Source organism: Xenopus laevis, chromosome 2L (assembly GCF_017654675.1).
Source record: "Xenopus laevis strain J_2021 chromosome 2L, Xenopus_laevis_v10.1, whole genome shotgun sequence".
NCBI classification, from domain to species: domain Eukaryota; kingdom Metazoa; phylum Chordata; class Amphibia; order Anura; family Pipidae; genus Xenopus; species Xenopus laevis.
In genome coordinates, this window is record NC_054373.1 from 122,663,018 (window position 1) to 122,683,021 (window position 20,004).

General features: G+C 41.3%; 1 protein-coding gene across 1 annotated transcript in view; it reads left to right on the plus strand.

The window, feature by feature from the left end:
- The first annotated feature begins 935 nt into the window (after positions 1-935).
- LOC121400025 (transmembrane protein FAM155A-like) overlaps positions 936-20,004 on the plus strand; it is a 254,873-nt gene continuing 235,804 nt past the window's right edge. The window contains exon 1 of the mRNA XM_041582399.1: positions 936-2,630. Coding sequence (XP_041438333.1) covers positions 1,899-2,630 — 732 coding nt within the window. The 5' untranslated portion in view covers positions 936-1,898. The remainder of the gene's footprint in view (positions 2,631-20,004) is intronic.

Genomic DNA, 20,004 nt, shown 5'->3' on the forward strand with positions numbered 1-20,004 from the left:
CTTATATACATCAGTTTCTAACATACACACAACAGAAATGCCTGAATTACATCGCAAAGACAATATAAAGGTTCTTGTGATGCAGAACATTCATGTGTTTCATGTTTAAGTATCAACACAAGGCTAGAGCCGAGCGCCAGAGAATTTGCGGCAGTGCAGCAGCAGCAGCCTGAACCAGTGTATTGTGCTCAAGGAACAGTCACTGCAGTGGAGGCTCCTGCGCAAATAAACAGCAAATCGCCTGCACAGGGACCTTCCTCCAGCGATTCCTCTGCTCCTATACAGGGCTGTCTGCCGCGTTTAACTGCAGCTTCAGAGCCGCATGGGGAAGATTCCTGGAAAAAGGAGGGGGTCGCCAATTTGTTATATGTGTCTCCTGTAATGTAACCCTCCGTTTAACCCTTTGTAGCACAGCAAAGCGTGTCATCTCTCTGGGGTTTCATGGCAACGTTAGCAAGCGCATCTAGCAGCCAGTTGATGGGGGTTATGAGGTTCCACTTAGCACGTGTTGCCTCTCTATATATATATATATATTTATATATACTCCGAGCTGCAAGAGAACTGTTGCATTTGAGAAAACCCTGCCTTGGCTTTGCTATTAGAGAAAGTTTAACACTATGGGGCGGTAGAGATTTGGGACTGATGCAGATGAAACCCAAGAACAGCAAACGCTGCGGAAGCGCATGAGGGAAACACAGCAGATAGTTAAATAAATCAATCAAATCCTATGGGGGTAACACACAATCATTAGTAGCAGGCGAATGTGTTAGCGCTGAAGCAGCGAGTGAAGCGCAAGATGAGCGTTAAAGAACCATCCGTGTCAGTTCCCATCCACTGCCTATAAATCTCTTGTATTGGTTTCAGTGCTTCAGCTGAGATCTCCAGACATACAGAGCAGCTGCACGTCCTCCCACTGCAACATCGCACTGTGTGTGTATAGATGTGTCTGTGCAATATCGCACTGTGTGTGTGGTTAGATGTGTCTGCAATATGTATGTGTGTCTGGAAGTGTCTGTGCAAGAGCACAAAGATGAACGTTTTCTTTCCATCAGCTGAACGTATAAACAGCCCAAGTGCTGCTGAATGATTGCTGTCACGTCCCTGGCCCCTTCATTAGCAACAGGCATAGTGATGTAGAGCAGCCTGGCACCAGCAGGTGATTGGGGATGTCGATAAGTTCCACTGTTGCTGCTGCTGCTAGTGATGTGCATGTGCCTTTCCAAGTCATTTCTTCCCTTCTTCATTCACCCTCCTCTGCTGCCTCCACCTCCTCAGTTGCTTCTTGATCTTCTCTCCACTCAGCTCAGAGCTGCCAATGCGCCAGGATAGAGACATCTCGGTGCCGGGGATGACGCAGAAGAGCGAGCTCCCCCCAAAAAGTGTTCCAGGACGAAGATGGCGGCAACTTAGCTCAGGACCAAGATGACTGTGGCCATCAGGAGGCAAAACCCAGGGTATTCCGCCCAGTTTGCGAGAGAAAAGACGCCAGGCTGAAGTGTGTCGCCAGTGCGATCTGTTGAAATCGTCGAGCGGCTTGTCAGCCAGAGCAAGGGGGAGGCTGATGAAAGTGCTTTGCGGGAAAGGAGCGGTTTCAGCAGGAGGAAGGGAAGAGACGTGCAGTCAGTGGGAGCGCTATGGATAACCGTGATGTGACGATGCCCTCTGCTGCTGCCGCTGCTGCTACTGCCGCCTTCAACTCTTCCTGCGCCCCATTACTTGGATGGATGTAGCTCGGATGAGCATCGGCAGCACTGCGAGAAGTCCCATCCTGCCTGTGCCAAGCGCAAAGGAAAGCCAAGGTAACCAGGGAGAAGCCAACCTAGCCTCAAGTCAATGAATATTGTGGTGACCCTGACAAAGGAGCCCTCACGGTGGAGTCAGCAGCGCCTTCCCAAAATATGACCAGGGGTGCCTGGATGTGTCGGCAGTATGATGACAGCTTAAAAATCTGCTTTGCACCCCGGGAGAACGAAAAACCTTTCACTGATTCAGAGAGGGCTCAGAAATGGCGACTGTCTTTAGCGTCTCTCTTGTTTTTCACAGTCCTGCTTTCTGATCATTTGTGGTTCTGTGCTGAGGCCACACTGACAAGGACCAGAGACAAAGAGCAGGGCACCCTAGTGTCACCCACTATGGCTCATCCATTCCCAGCAGTGGAAGGACATTCACTTTCACCTACCCCTCAATCATCTCAAAAGAGCCTCAGAAAAGGCCAAAAAGCTATTTTTCTAGGAAATTCTACCAAACCTTTGTGGCCACTAGAAGCGTCTCACCCCCATAGTCCATTTGGTCAATGTTTTAGCGTCGACGATGCAGAATCTGTCTGTAGGAACTTGAGTCAGGGGGCAAGGAATAAGCCCACTCGCTTCAACCTGAGTCATTTTTACCTGCCCTTTTGTAATTCCTATACACTTTCGGATTTGTTTTTTGGATTCTCCAATCCGGACACGTTGAACTGCACTGGGGATGCGGTGGAGAAGGGGGATGTAGCTGGGTGCACCAAATGCGTCCGGACTTACCAAACGCACGACCAGCACGCTCAGGAGAAATATGAGGAGTTTGAGCTTTTGCTACAGAAATATTTGCAATCGGAGGAGTATTCTGTCAGATCCTGCTCTGAGGAATGCAAGGTAGGACGCTGGTTTGGTACCCCCATTGCCTTTCTTTCTGGACGAACATTGGCTGAAGTTATGTGGCTCCTGGTGATGGTTAAGGGGCCTCTGAATCGATTGAGAAAATAATGATGCTTACATGTGTTCCTTATAGCTGTGTTCTATAGGGATGTACAGTTTTCTACTGTGAGATGTGGTGCAAGTCCAACTCTTCAGCTGGAAAACTTGAGTTTGGGCCTAAGACTTGGGCTTTTTTTTTGGGCTGTAAACTGGTGTCCTTGCATTGGTTTGCTGGATATTGCAATGGTCATCCTTACTAAGGTTAACTTGTTGCTCCTGGAACTCTAGTGAGATTTAAATTACATTTACAACATTCACCCACTTCTACAGTGTCAGACTGGCATGCCAGGGGCCCACCAGAAGACTTTAGGCTGAGGGCCCACTTTATGCCTCCTCTCCTTAACACAACCTCTTTATTCTCCTAATCTCTTTTCTATGCATACTATACCCAATTATTCCATTATTAAGACTCTTTGTTCCCTTAAAGAAATAGGCAATGACCATGAAATAGGCCTAATGGTTAGAAGCAAGAGGCCCACTGACAACTGGGCCCACCAGTAGTTTTCCTGGTATCCAGGTGGGCCAGTTTGACACTGCATTTCTGTTTATGTCATGGCCAATCGTTACCAAAATATCTATGTTCCCCCTGTATCAGGGGACAAGAAGACATTATGTATTTTATTGATTCATATCACAAGTTGCATATCGTCAATGCTAAGTAGACAGATAGCTCAGCACAGTTTAGGGCTGAATACAAATGTGCTCCTTGCAGTCGATTTTGCAGTCAATGCTGCGCTGTGCTTCTGTCATGTGGGTGACCTTAGATCCTTTATTATTAAACACCAAAACTCCTGTATGTGTTGAGATCAGGTTGATCCTGTATCAGTAGCACAGGGCATGTCATTCTGTAGCTCAAGGACACGCTAGATTTACAGTTTTCTGGGCTTCTGAATTGGCAGCAAGGAGCGATCACTAAATGTCTAAATGTTCTGTGTCCGTGATTAAATTATGGTGGTGGCCTGGGGGACCTGTACTAATCACAATCGTTTTAATAGCTGCTGTCAATTATCAAAAAATGTACCTGAGGTTGGATGGGCTGATAACAGCTGAGTAAAGGGCAAGCAAAGCAGAGATATTAGACCTGCAGAGATGTCTTTTATAATCATTATTCTTCTGCAGCTAAACTGTGAGTTGTGTGCCATTATTGTGAATTTGAAGAGGAAGGCCTACATGTTTGTTTCCGGCTGTACACTGAGAGTAGCATGGTGTGCATATGGGGTCTTCATTAGGAAATGGACGCTTAACAGATTGGTAATGGTTATAGATATGGTTTGTCATTCACACCATCACATATTACAATTTGTCAATATACTTAGCAGAAGCACTAGACTGCCTTAGCATATTGCTGTTTATCCCCTGATGTTTTTAATTAATACCATGTGGAAACCCCTGGGACTTATGTTTGCTGATGCATATATCTAGTATAGGTCTGCATATATTGGCAGCAAAGTGAAGGTGCACAGTTTTGATATAGCAATGGGGTTATTAATCTAGGTACGTGTAGTTTTAACCATTCAATGCTTGGATGATATTTTACCAACTGAGTCCAGGAAAAAAAAAGCATCAGGTGACACCACAAAGACGTCATGGCCCTTCTGTTTTATGCGCTGTCCAGAGTGCTGAAAAGGCTGCTGATTGCCAGTTCTGGGTAAAAGTCCATGCTGTTTCTTTAGGCTGGTTCTCTATAAACCTACAGTTGAAAGGCTTTTCAATCTGGGACTCCCTAGTTATTTCCAAGCAAGACTAGCAATTGTGGTATATCAACGACTGCGGTGACAAGCTAACAAGTTAAAAAAAAAAATATATCTATTTCTCTACTTATTGCAATAGCTATATAATTAATATATCTATATATCTATATATCTATATATCTATATATCTATATATATATATATCTATATATATATATATATATATATATATATAGAGTAGAGGGAATGGAGTGCACAACCATAAGAAAAAATCGATACCTGGGTGCTAGTCCATAACATATAGAACAATACTGCACAAAATGACAGCACTCCAAGGAAGTTCACAGCGAGTCGATGTTGCTAAAGTGGAGGTCTTTATTGAAGATCCAACGTTTCGGTTCCTTACTGGAACCTTCGTCAGGGATAATAACAGATAATAATTCCAGCATGAAGAGATTGGCATATGAAGGGGCAAGGGCACTGCCCATTGCGGTCCCAGCTGTTTGTAGATAGTAAGATTTCTCGAATCTAAAGAAATTCCTTGTAAGGGTAAGTTCCAGTAAATGGAGCAAAAATTCAATGGGTACTTCACCTGGTGGTGAGGATATTAGGGCCCTCTTACATGCTTGTATGCCTTGTCCATGGGGTATAACGGTGTAAAGACTTTTCACATCCATTGTAGCAAGAATACAATTGTCAGGCATATTATCTAGGTCCCTGAGTCTCCTTATCACGTGACTGGAATCCTGTGTGTAGGAAGGCATATGGTGTACAAGTGGTTGTAGGAAGTGGTCAACGAAAGTAGATATAGGTTGATATAGTGACCCCACTGCTGAGATTATGGGGCGACCAGGAGGAGAGGATAGCGACTTGTGTACTTTGGGGAGTGTATAGATGATCGGTGTGCGGGGATAAGCAGTGGTCAGATATCCCTGTGTGTTTTGGTCAATCCAGCCAGCGTTTCTGGCCAAGAGCAGGACTTCATCTATTTCCCTTTTAAATTTAGTTGTGGGGTCCCCCTGTAGCAGTTTATACGTACTTAGGTCCGCCAGTTGGCCCAATATTTCTTCCTTGTAGTAGGCATAATCTAATAAGACTATGGCCCCACCCTTGTCAGCAGGTCTTATAACTAGAGAGTCATCTGATTTCAGTGTCTGTATGGCCAATCGCTCGGCGGAGTTGAGGTTGTTGTGTGTAGTCAGGTTGGCTGTGTTGTTTTTAATTTCATTGTTAAGAATGGTACCGAAGGTTCTAATGGAAGCTGGAGTGTTGACAGGTTCAAAGGTGCTTTTGTTTTTAAACTTTGATGTCCTGGTGTCTACAGAGTCCTTAAAATGTTCCCTCAATTTCAATTTCCTCTGGAATCTATATGCATCAATTAGTAGATCCATGGTGTCAGGGGTGTTGGTGGGGACAAAGGATAATCCTTTTGAGAGTAAGGAGACTTCACCCGGTGTTAGTATGTGTCTGCTCAGATTAAATATTACGTTTTCCTGCCCCTGGGGGGTTTCCCTTTTGGGTTTGTAGCCCCCCCGTCTGGTGGTTCTTCTCCTCCTCCTTCTTGTCCCGGCACCTTCTTGGATCTTGTTTGTACCCCTAAAAAAGACTTTGATCTGCCGCTCTCGGTTCCAGTGTCAGAATCAGTGGATTGGTCCGAGCTGTCTACTGTTAGCAGTGATTTCGGTAGCCGTTTTCTTCTAGGGAAATGTGCCCTTGGATTGTTAGGTCTCAATCCGAGTAACCATCCGTATACACGTTTGGACTTGTAATCATCAGAGACTTTTTTCAGCTTATTTTGTTTAAAGACTGTGAGGTCGTGTTTGTGTTTGTCAACTGCAGTTTTTAATTTGTTCAACCAGTCTACAGAGGTGTCAGTTTTGAGGGTTTCCAGGTACTGTTCCTCCAGTCGCTCTATGTCTCCCCTAGTGGTGGTTAGTTCCTTGCCCACCTGCTCTACAACCAAAAGGATGAGGTCAAAGGAACATCTATTGAGGATCCCACACCATTTTGCACAAAAATCAGGGCTACTGCGACCTATTGTGGGGATATTGGACACACGGAAGCCCCGTGGAATCAGTCTTTGTCGGTGATAGTTTGATAGGTATATTCCATGTAATTGTAAATCTAGCTCCCTTTTCCTCAGATTGATAAGTTCATGGTAAATGTCATTAGATTGTTTACTTACTGCTACATCCAAGGGCGTTTCAGTAAAAAGTATCCTGTCCGCATCCAATTGTGTGAAGGCAAAGTCAAGGTTTGTGTCAATGTCCAGGATAGGAAGTGAGGGGTCATCAGCCATGCCTGCTCTGCTTAACGCGGTCTGTGGGTTGGATTGGTCCTCAATACTTCAACAGCGTGGATGTAGAGAAGGTAGCGTGAGGTTGCCCAAAAAAGATAGACATCCGATTCTTCAGAAGACCATGGGATTCCCGGGTAAAAGTGGCATCAGAGACAAGGAGACCACAGCACAGGGTGATCCTTGTATAATTCAAAAAAGTGTAAGAAAATACACACGGCTGGGTGCAACTCCAAGGAGAAACCCCAGGAGAGGGTTAGACCATATGTAGAGTAGAGGGAATGGAGTGCACAACCATAAGAAAAAATCGATACCTGGGTGCTAGTCCATAACATATAGAACAATACTGCACAAAATGACAGCACTCCAAGGAAGTTCACAGCGAGTCGATGTTGCTAAAGTGGAGGTCTTTATTGAAGATCCAACGTTTCGGTTCCTTACTGGAACCTTCGTCAGGGATAATAACACACAGTGCACAAACAAACAAACATTTAAAGGCCAGAAAATGGCGCCAAAGGGGCTGTCTTAGAGCGCCCATCAATCATCATTAACTGTACATTACAGAGTAACACAAAACCGCTTTAGTGCCGAAATGCGGAAATAAGTATGATATGTAAGGGTGATCCTGGTGCTTAACGTACGTGCAGCTAACCCCCAGACGGTGTTGGGCAACAGAGCGATATACAGTGAGAACCTGTCCGTAGTACAGTTTCAATGGGCCGGAAGTGAATCACTCCGTGGAACTACAGAGCAGAGAGACGCACGCTGCGTTGCTAGGCAACGCGCCTAGAGTCAGCGTATCTCGGCGCCTGCATGGGTAGCAACCGATAGAAACTCGCTGTCACTCCTGCCCTGTGCGGTGGAGTGAGCTAGGAACCCGGTACTAGGCGGGGACACAGGTGGACCACGCTACGGAGCCCAGTCGCTCCCGACCGAACCCCGTCAAAGTCCACCCCCCATCACCGCCGTTATTGGCGACGGGTTGAGCGAGGGCACTATGCGTGCTGGCAGCACTTTCGGATACTCCTGCCATATGAGGTGGAGTGTGATATGAGCCCAGTCTCAGGTGGAGCTATAATGCAGGCCGGATCATGCTGCACGACCCAGTCGCTTCCGACCGGGCCACACAACAGTCCGGCCATGCCCCCGCCGTCACAGACTACCGGCTATGTTCAATCGTGCTTTGCAGTATTGCCCAGGATTGGTGCCAGTACACGTGTAGCGCAGCTATCTCGCTCCTGAGTCCACTACCCACCAACTGCACTAGGTAAAACACTGTAAGGAGAGTAATTGTAACCTATAGGGGATTAGCGATATGCACACACCAGTATAGCAATGCACAAGAAGTGTGCGGTAAGGTACTCTTCCAATTGGCACAGATGTAAATAGGGTTAGGGTGTTACAACAACCTGTGTTGTTACAGTATCAAATCTAAAGGGCTTACACGCTACAACAATAGTATCGATAAAGAACCTTAAATGTTACAATAAAATGGCATCTGGAGAAAGGATTATTAGTTGCAATATATGTGTCCGAGGTTTATAAAAAACAACCTAAAGGCAAATGACTCTCTAGTTATAAGACCTGCTGACAAGGGTGGGGCCATAGTCTTATTAGATTATGCCTACTACAAGGAAGAAATATTGGGCCAACTGGCGGACCTAAGTACGTATAAACTGCTACAGGGGGACCCCACAACTAAATTTAAAAGGGAAATAGATGAAGTCCTGCTCTTGGCCAGAAACGCTGGCTGGATTGACCAAAACACACAGGGATATCTGACCACTGCTTATCCCCGCACACCGATCATCTATACACTCCCCAAAGTACACAAGTCGCTATCCTCTCCTCCTGGTCGCCCCATAATCTCAGCAGTGGGGTCACTATATCAACCTATATCTACTTTCGTTGACCACTTCCTACAACCACTTGTACACCATATGCCTTCCTACACACAGGATTCCAGTCACGTGATAAGGAGACTCAGGGACCTAGATAATATGCCTGACAATTGTATTCTTGCTACAATGGATGTGAAAAGTCTTTACACCGTTATACCCCATGGACAAGGCATACAAGCATGTAAGAGGGCCCTAATATCCTCACCACCAGGTGAAGTACCCATTGAATTTTTGCTCCATTTACTGGAACTTACCCTTACAAGGAATTTCTTTAGATTCGAGAAATCTTACTATCTACAAACAGCTGGGACCGCAATGGGCAGTGCCCTTGCCCCTTCATATGCCAATCTCTTCATGCTGGAATTTGAAGTTGCACACATAGACCCTCTGGTGGGACACTCTATTCTCACCTACTTTCGTTATATAGACGATCTCTTCTTCATATGGACTGATACAGAGCCAGCATTGCTTGCCTTTCACCAGCAGCTTAATGATTTGGACACACCGATCAAATTAACCCTCAATTATGATCGGGCCAGTATTGACTTTTTGGATCTAAACATCTACCTGGTTGACCGAAAGATTGAAACCAGACTCTACAGGAAACCCACAGACAGGAACTCGATACTACATGCGGCCAGCAATCACCCTCCAGCAACGATCAGAGGCATTCCTTATTCACAGTTCCTAAGGGCCATACGTAACAATAGCACGAAAGAAACAGCTGAAGTACAACTACGGGAAATGTTCCTTCGATTTGTGGAGAGGGGATATTCTGAAAAGATCCTGTACACACAATTAAACAGGGCATTACAACACACCCAAAGTGACCTCCTTCTTGGGAAAAAGAAGCCCCAACAAACGACGGCTCCCCTTATTTTTACTACCACATATTCGTCTGCATCCTATCAAGTATCCAAATGTATCAACAAACATTGGCCTATGCTAAACATGGATGACTCTCTTTCCTTACACAAAGTACCCAGGCCCATGTTGGGCTACAGAAGGGACAAAAGTTTGAGAAACCTGTTAGTACGCACGGACTTCTCCACAGTGGCTAAGAAAGATACAAACTGGCTATCTAAAAACACAAAATTGGGATGCTATAAGTGTCCTGATTGTGTCACATGTAGAGGCTTGCTGACGGGAGCAGATTTCCCTCATCCACATCAAGGGAAACGATATAAGATCAAACACAGACTAAGTTGTACTTCCACATATGTGGTATATATCATAATTTGCCCTTGTGGACTGTACTACGTGGGCAAGACAAGCACCACACTACGAGAAAGAATTGCTAACCATAGATCGGCCATAAGTAAAGCTTTCAAGGACAATAAAGCCACACAACCGGTGGCTAAACATTTCCTGACAACAGGACATCCACCTCCGACCTTTCGCTGTATGGCTATCGATCAACAGCCCCCCCTGTCAAGAGGGGGGGATAGAGACCAAGCACTTCTGAGAAGAGAATCCCGCTGGATATACAGACTGGACACCCTCTCCCCCCGTGGACTTAATGAGACTTTGCCTTTAGGTTGTTTTTTATAAACCTCGGACACATGTATATATTGCAACTAATAATCCTTTCTCCAGATGCCATTTTATTGTAACATTTAAGGTTCTTTATCGATACTATTGTTGTAGCGTGTAAGCCCTTTAGATTTGATACTGTAACAACACAGGTTGTTGTAACACCCTAACCCTATTTACATCTGTGCCAATTGGAAGAGTACCTTACCGCACACTTCTTGTGCATTGCTATACTGGTGTGTGCATATCGCTAATCCCCTATAGGTTACAATTACTCTCCTTACAGTGTTTTACCTAGTGCAGTTGGTGGGTAGTGGACTCAGGAGCGAGATAGCTGCGCTACACGTGTACTGGCACCAATCCTGGGCAATACTGCAAAGCACGATTGAACATAGCCGGTAGTCTGTGACGGCGGGGGCATGGCCGGACTGTTGTGTGGCCCGGTCGGAAGCGACTGGGTCGTGCAGCATGATCCGGCCTGCATTATAGCTCCACCTGAGACTGGGCTCATATCACACTCCACCTCATATGGCAGGAGTATCCGAAAGTGCTGCCAGCACGCATAGTGCCCTCGCTCAACCCGTCGCCAATAACGGCGGTGATGGGGGTGGACTATGACGGGGTCCGGTCGGGAGCGACTGGGCTCCGTAGCGTGGTCCACCTGTGTCCCCGCCTAGTACCGGGTTCCTAGCTCACTCCACCGCACAGGGCAGGAGTGACAGCGAGTTTCTATCGGTTGCTACCCATGCAGGCGCCGAGATACGCTGACTCTAGGCGCGTTGCCTAGCAACGCAGCGTGCGTCTCTCTGCTCTGTAGTTCCACGGAGTGATTCACTTCCGGCCCATTGAAACTGTACTATGGACAGGTTCTCACTGTATATCGCTCTGTTGCCCAACACCGTCTGGGGGTTAGCTGCACGTACGTTAAGCACCAGGATCACCCTTACATATCATACTTATTTCCGCATTTCGGCACTAAAGCGGTTTTGTGTTACTCTGTAATGTACAGTTAATGATGATTGATGGGCGCTCTAAGACAGCCCCTTTGGCGCCATTTTCTGGCCTTTAAATGTTTGTTTGTTTGTGCACTGTGTGTTATTATCCCTGACGAAGGTTCCAGTAAGGAACCGAAACGTTGGATCTTCAATAAAGACCTCCACTTTAGCAACATCGACTCGCTGTGAACTTCCTTGGAGTGCTGTCATTTTGTGCAGTATTGTTCTATATATATATATATATATATATATATATATATATATATATATATATATATATAAACCTCAGATTATTTTCTTGGTTTAAAAAAATAAACCAGAAAACAGCAAAAAAATAAATAAATGTACTGTGTACATATTTTGGAGCAATTAAGCATCTGAATATTGTTCCCTGAAGATATGCACGTACTTTGACTATTTTCTGAGCAGTAGTCCTGATCTAGTGGAACTTCAGTAGCCTGTGTGCCTTTCAATGGAAACATCTGTGGTGAAATTACCTTTTTTATACATTTGGAACAATTAAAGACACTGTGCAGGCTAGTATGCAGGGAAAATAATTAGTTTGTTATATTATGACAGATGCAATTTCAGAGTATTCATTGTATATTTTTCCTGATTTTGTTATTCACTAAAAACAGACATTGTTTATACAAAGTAGCAGATACAGATATATTTATACACTTTGATAATATTTATAAAATCAGTTGTTTGCAAGTACCATGAATTGGGTGGTAGACTTTCAGTCAACGGAAAAGGTTTTGTTAGGTTTATTATTTCTAAAGTAATGAGGGGACAGTGATGATTATGTTTTAGCTGCACAGGAATAACAGGCACAGTTTCTATAAATGTGTGGCTTGTATTCATTCTTCATGCCGAACCCATTTTAAAAACCATCAGATTTGCAGATACTTTGAAAAAAGGGTATCAGTGGTTGACCAAAATGTGAACAGAATTTGTCAAAATATCAGTTTGAGATCAAATATTGTGCCTTTTTGCACACTTGGATATTTGATAATAAAAAGAACCTCTAGGCCATATGGTTGAATAGGCCTCCTGATGTATAAAATGATACAGTGTTTCTTGCATCCTCTTTTTCATGGATTATGTGATTTAAAATTGCTTTGATGTTGCTGGAAATCAGGTTTAGCACAAAACACGTCACACAGACATGCATTAATCTTGATCTCAGTACATTTAAGTGTACACTTTTAGGTTCTAAATGATGAAATCAAATAAACTGAGACAGCAGAAACAGACCTGTGCAACAGATAGTTGTAAGGGAACTCTCTAACCTTTTCCTGTTCAGATTCAAATAATATCATCATTTTCCCAAAATTTGTCGCATAATGATTTTATGATTACAATTTTTTTTACACTTTCTTCCGAACCATTTTTGTTGTTGGAAAATACATTTTGTACTGATATAAATTATGACATTTTTTCAAATTAACGTCTGTTTTTTCAAATAATGTAATATGAACACCTATAAATGCTCAAGTAGTGAATGGATCAGCGAAAGAAAGGATGTTTTTAGTTCATTATCTTGAGTTAGGCTTATGTTATGGTAGTCAATGCCTAGACAAGAATTTTAAAATCACAGTGAAGCCAAGTGATGGATGCATGCTCACACTTGGGTATATGGTATATACTAAGGGGCATATTTATCAAAGGTCGAATTTCGAAGCAATGGGAGTTTTTTTGAACCCCGATAAATTTGAAATTCGAATAAAAAAAGACCAATCAAAATGTATTAAAAAAATTGACGTTTTTAATTTCGGATGAATAGGCTGTATTCGAATCATTCAAAGTTTTAGTGCATTTGATCAAATTCAAATTGAAGGATTTGCCCCAAAAAACTTTGATTTTTCAAAGTTCGACCAATTGACTCCAAATAGGTTCTAGTAGGTCCCCCATAGGCTAAAATAGCAATTCAGCAGGTTTAACATGGCGAATGGTCAAAGTCGAAGTTTTAAAGAGACAGTACATGATAAATTTCAATATTCTAATCTTTTCAAATTCAAATTGAATTTTGGCCTATTCGACAGTCGAAGCACACAAAAATAGCTTGAAATTCAAATTTTTTCACTTCGAATTTCACTTCGACCCTTGATAAACCTGCCCCTTAGTGTCCTTTAGATTTTCTATTTCGATTTTTGTTGTGGTGACATGATTCCTAAAAAAGTTGCAAAGTCTTATTGTGTTCCATAAGTTTTAACTTCTTCACAGGCTGGATTAACCTCTGTGGCACCCCTAGGCTGCATGGTCCTAGCACCCATCTGCAAGCTCTCCAAAATGGAGCAATGTTAAACCAGTTTGATCACAATGACTAATGATGGGCTAATAAATTTGGCAGGTGTGAATACACTGCGAATTTCCGCGCTTCACAATTAGGCAACGTCAAAATTTTTTGGATGCACGTCAGAAAAGTCTCTCGCATCAAAACCATCACGTGTCAACATTATTCAGACGTGTTTTGCTAATTTTTTACCGTTTTGCGAATTCCACAGGAAATGCGCGAATTTTCCGGTGAAACGAAATGGGACAAATTTGCCCATCACTAACAATGACCACTGCTGATGAAATACTAAATTATTGTTGTGCCTGGTGTTGTAACTATTTTTATGATGTAGTTTTTATTTCTAAATTACACTGTTTATACTGCAAATAATTCACTCTACAATATAAACTTTAATTCCTGAACCAGCAAGTATATTTTTTTTAGTTGTCATATTGGTGTGTAGGCAGCCGTCTCAGGTCATTTTGCCTGGTCATGCGATTTCAGAAAGAGCCAACACTTTAGGATGAAACTACTTTCTCGCAGGCTGTTGTTTCTCCAACTCAATGTAACTGAATGTGTCACAGTGGGACCTGGATTTTACTATTGACTGCTGTTCTTAGATCTAAAAAAGGGGGTTGTGCATGTACTCCTAAGGCTAAGTTAAAATATGTTTAAGTACAATGGAAGTGCTACTGACTTGGCCAATTAATTAATGCACATTCCCTTGTCCCCTGTCTAAGTAATTCAGCATATATGCAATCGCATGTATTTACAAAAACAGGGGTTTTTAGTTACAAAGTTATGATCATAAAGTTGATGAGCCACCATACCACGTCAAGGTAAACCCCACATGGTGGTCCGTAAATTGTTTACCTTTGGCCATAGAATAAAAGGTCTTGTACCTCTCTGCATAGTAAAATTATTTGGAGTAAATTTCTCCTGAACCTTGGTTTCAGTCTGAGGACTAAAATCTAGATCCCTCTAAATCCCTGCCACTAGCTTTTGCGGATTTAAAGAGAGAGAGACTGCCGAAACCAATGTTCATTTTTTTTCTAAAAAAAAAACAATGAATAATGGAAAAACAATAGTGAAGGCAAAGTAATGTTTAGTGTATAGGTGCACACTTGGAAAGTGTGTATGCATGTATGTGTGTGAATATAGGTAAGAGTATAGGTGTGAGTAAAAAAGAGTAAAAAAGACAAGCTAAATAACGGTGTGTGATAGGTGTAATAAGTGTAAATAGGTGCAAAAGTTTTACCTGGTGGCAGGTGCAGCAAATATCACAGTTAAAAACACAGGACCACCATTAGTTAAATGGGGTAGGTATGGGGTGCTACAGGGTGCCTTCTACCAGGCAGCTGTTATCTTGTGTTAGGTGGTTACCTGCTATCTGGTTACCTTCCCACTGTTCTGTTGTTAGGCTGCTGGGGGGAGGGGGAAATGGAGGGGGATGATATCACTCCAACTTGCTGTACAGCAGCAAAGAGTGACTGAAGTTTATCAGAGCTCAAGTCATATGACTGGCGCAGCTGGGAAACTGACAGTATGTCTAGCCCCATGTAAGAGTTCAAAATTAAATATAACAAAATCTGTTTGCTCTTTTGAGAAATGGATTTCAGTAAAGAATTCTGCTGGAGCAGCACTATTAACTGATTCATTTTGAAATTTTTTTTCCCCATGACAGTATCCCTTTAACTACAGAGGAAGCTGAACCCGTGATCCGGACCCCCTTGTCCCTAGCCCCACTGGGTCTGTTTACTCTATAGTTTCACCAGTGGCTTTGCCATGTTTGGCAATTCAGAATTGTATTGTGTATATCATTAAAGTAAGTTACCAGTTCCATCTTCTCCATTTTAGATTATTCTTTCTATTCTAAACTTATGTTGAACAGTGTTATCCTTTTATACTGGGTATTAAATCAAACAAACTCATACATACAGTAAGTTACGTTTCTTTTTATGGAAACAAAGAAAGTAATGAAACAACCAAGTGAATTATTCACAAATGATTTTATCAAGTAATCAAGTATCAAAACCAAAAATTCTTCTGGCCATGAAAAAATGACACTGGCTTTATTGTACAAGAGTCGAATCCACAATTTTCTGAATATAAAAAGATGCATGCACCATAAAGCACAGCAAAATATCTAGGACTTCTGGCTTTTCATATGTTTCTAAAGAGTTAAAGGAAGGCAAGGCAGAACATATGTGCTAAGAGATTACTAAGTGGAAACAAATGCTCAGAGAGAGTGAGATGAGAAAGAGAAAGGGATTGTAAAATTGTTCAAACAGTTTACTTTAACTTTCAGTCAAGTAATTTGCAGTACGAGTAAATGAAGGGAAATAAACTTCATAAGCAATGCCTGCATCAGAAACAATTACATCATGTAAATGTCAGAGAACTGAAGTGTTTCAGAGTTTTGTCAGCGTGCCTGACCTATCTCTTTACAAAACAAATGAGAAATGGTTGCATTTATAAAGAATACACGAATGTGCAACGGCCAGCATATGCCCTCTCAGCATGGTCAGGTGTTGCTTTAGTTGTCTGCATGGGTGTGATTTGCTGTGCAAGATCTATGTTTTGGCTTGTTTTGCTGGTATGGTCTTTTATGAGTCTCCTGACACCCTACCGCATTCTCCTGATATTTAAAGGTTCGCTTTAAATTCTAGCCATACATGGTAACAACTATGCATCTGATCTGCACTGATCTTGAAAACCATAAACCAGATATTTCCCCAGCTATATTTTTATATTCTTTTATTGCTTATGTTGCCATTCACCCTCTCCTATTAAAGGTGTGGTTCACCTTTAAGTTAACTTTTGGTATGTTGTAGAATGGCAAATACTGAGCATCTTTTTTTTATAGTTTTTTAATTATTTTACTTGTTCCAGCTTTCAAATGGGAGCCGCTGACCGCATCAAAAAACAAATGCTCTGTAAAGCTACAAATATATTGTTATTGCTACTTTTTATTACCCATATTTCTATCCAGGCCCTCTCCTATTCATATTCCAGTCTCTTATTCCAATCAATGAATGGTTGCTAGGTTAATTTGGATCCTAGCAACCAGTTTGCTAAAACTGCAAACTGGAAAGCGGCTGAATAAAAAGCTAAATAATTAAAAAAAAACTAAAAAACTAATTGCACATTGTCTCAGAATCTCTCTACATCATAAGTTGTAAATAGCCAAATTCCACAAATTTATCATGTACTGTAATTTATCATTTGACTTCGACCACCTGCCGAATTGCTGTTTTAGAACTTGAATTTGAATGAAAACAGGCTATTCACCTGAAAAAAGAACTTTTTTTATTTGAAAAATGACCCTTGATAAATCTGCCCCATAGTGACAAATGTCGGCCGTATAACCCTAGGTTTAAAGAGCTCTAATTGAATTCAGTATATCTATCAAAAGGAATGATGGTAGATATAGATATATATATATATATATATATATATATATATATATATATATATATATATATATACCCTTTGATATTAGAGTGAAAGAACACCCCTTCCCCAAAGAAGAATGTGCAGTGTATATTATTATTATAGAGCTGGTGGCTAAACATTTGTTTATACCCGCACTTGCTGTTGTTATATGAATAAATGATGACAAAAATGCTAGGTTTCTAGGAATGCAGATGTATGACCCCCTCCAGTTAATGCTAGTGTTATAGTACTCACTTTTTTTTTTTTTTTTTTTTAGAAAAAAAGATAGTTATCAGTATTTCATCATGGCCATTTTATCATTTTATCATTAGAGCTTTTTGTCATTCAATGCCACCCAATCTGAAGCACCTAATGCAAGTTCCCAGTTGTTTCAAACAGTCTAATTTTAAAAGCTGCAATTCCATATTATAATAACACTGCTTTCTTTATGGGGGTGTATACCACTAGCCCAGCCTATACTTCTCACACTGATCACAGACTTGGGTTTTAGTTGAAAAGTCTGTTATTGAGTCAGGATTATATCCCAATTTCTTTCATATGCATGGAAGCAAATCCTAGTGGGGAGCCTTCTTAAAAAGTAGCGGCTTTGTTAGCAGCAGAAAGAGGACAAACTTCCAAAGCTTTGGTTCTGGAATTAATGTTAGACATGCAAGTGTCATTGTAATTGTAATTGTAAATGTATGCAATGCTTATCCCATTTTGTTCTCTGCTTCTGAGTTCTTAAAACAATGTAGCCAACTCAGCTCTCCTTCATGCCTGGTAATCGGCTGTGTTGTGCTAAATTGTTTCAAGAATCAGAACCAGAAATGCAGTGGGTTTAAAGAGCCAGACATATAATGCTTTCATTAGCAATGACATTTGCTAATTGCTGGTGATGGGTGAATAAATTCGGCAGGCACGAATTTGTGGCAAATATCCGCATTTCGCAGTCAGCAAATAAATTCCCGAAACTCCTACTAAAATTCGCCAGTGGCAAAATAAATTTGGACGTGCATTGGAAAAGTCACTCACGTCAAACCTGGCATGCGTCAAAACTATTTGGACGCCCATTGACTTTAACGCCAGCGTCAAAATTGTCTTGGGTGTCAAAATTCGAGTTCCACAGGAAATTCGCGAATTTTTCGGCATTGACTTTAACGTCAAAATTGATGCAATTTGAGCCTGGCGTCAAGATTGACACGGGTGTCAAAATTTTGAGTTTCACGGGAAATTCACACATTTTTCGGTAAAGCGCAACTGGAGAAATTCGCCCATCACTACTAATTGCTTTAAATGTATTGTTTATATAAATATATTACCTGGACCTAAAAATAATAGTGTTGGTATAATATGTATCAGATTATTACTTAATAAATGCTGCTGTTTCATGAATTATATCATTAACATATTAGATTCACATAGACACTGATCCACTTTGCTTCCTGTAAGTATAACATTTATGCAAGCTTTGTTTTTATATTAAGAAAACATATCTGTGTTAAAGCTTGATATGAAAGAGCTGAGGCTAATGTAATAGGTTTCTGAAAACACATTATGGCAGTTAATTCAATTACATTAGAATAACACTCTATAGTACATGCATTTAAAAAAAATGAAATCACAAACACTACTATTTAAAAAATAGCTTTATTACAAATTATCTTTATTAGGTCAGAACTACCAGGGGATGTATTCATTTATGCCTCCAAGTATCCCTCTGGAGAGTGTTCAGACCAAATAAAAAGTAAGCTTTCAATATGCTGGGAAGAAAATAGCATGACTAAGAGGCACATTTACTAATGGTCGAATATCGAGGGTTAATTAACCCTCGATATTCGACCGTCGAAGTGAAATCCTTCGACTTCGAATATCGTAGTCGAAGGATTTACCGCATTTCCTACGATCGAACGATTAAATCCTTTGAATCCAACAATTCAAAGGATTTTAATCCATCGATCGAACAATTTTCCTTCGATCAGAAAATTGTTAGGAAGCCTATGCGGATCTTCCCCATAGGCTAACATGGATGTTCGGTAGGTTTTAGGTCGCGAAGTACTTGGTGGAAGTTTTTTTTAAAGAGACAGTACTTCGACTATCGCAGGGTCAAATAGTCGAACGATTTTTAGTTTAATTTGAAGTCGAAGTCGTAGTCGAAGGTCGAAGTAGCCTATTCGATGGTTGAAGTACCCAAAAAAAACATTCGAAATTCTAATTATTTTTTCTTCTATTCCTTCACTTGAGCTAAGTAAATGTGTCCCTAAATGTTGCATTACTTGTCTGTATAACTTGCTATAAAATATCCTGGGACTCATTTATTAATTACAGGGCAGGGTGCAAAGAGCAAAAAATAGACGCAGGTACAAAAACTTCCACAGATCTCTGCACTCCAAAATGAAGCACAGAGACCTGCATTCCCCAGATAAATACATCATTGCTTGTGTCTGACAGCATGGTATTCATGGTACTAAGTATCACAATTATATTTACACTCCAGATGAAAAATTCATTTGCTTCTTCAACGTCAAACCTTGGTGATGGCCCTGACAATAGGGGGCAGATTTATCAAGGGTCAAATTTCAAATTTGAAAAACTTTGAAATTCGAATTCAAAAAGACCAACTGAAAGTTTCTTTTGGCCGAATAGGACTGTTTTCGATCGAATTGGTCCACTTGTGATTGAATACGAAATCGTCCGAATTGAAGTTTTAGCGCATTTGAATTCGATTTGAAAGATTTTTAGTGCATTTGATTTGATTTTCCCAAAAAGTCAATTGGTTTTTTAGTGCAAAGTCAATTGGTTTTTTAGTGCATTTGATTTGATTTTCCCAAAAAGTCAATTGGTTGAACTTTGAAAAATCAAATAGGTTCTAGTAGGTCAACCATTGGCTAAAACAGCAATTCGGCAGGTTTTAGATGGCGAATAGTCTTAGCGCATTTGAATTCGATTTGAAAGATTTTTAGTGCATTTGATTTGATTTTCCCAAAAAGTCAATTGGTTGAACTTTGAAAAATCAAATAGGTTCTAGTAGGTCAACCATTGGCTAAAACAGCAATTCGGCAGGTTTTAGATGGCGAATAGTCGAAGTTGAATTTTTAAAGAGACAGTACATGATACATTTCAAAAATCGAATTTTGAACTATTCC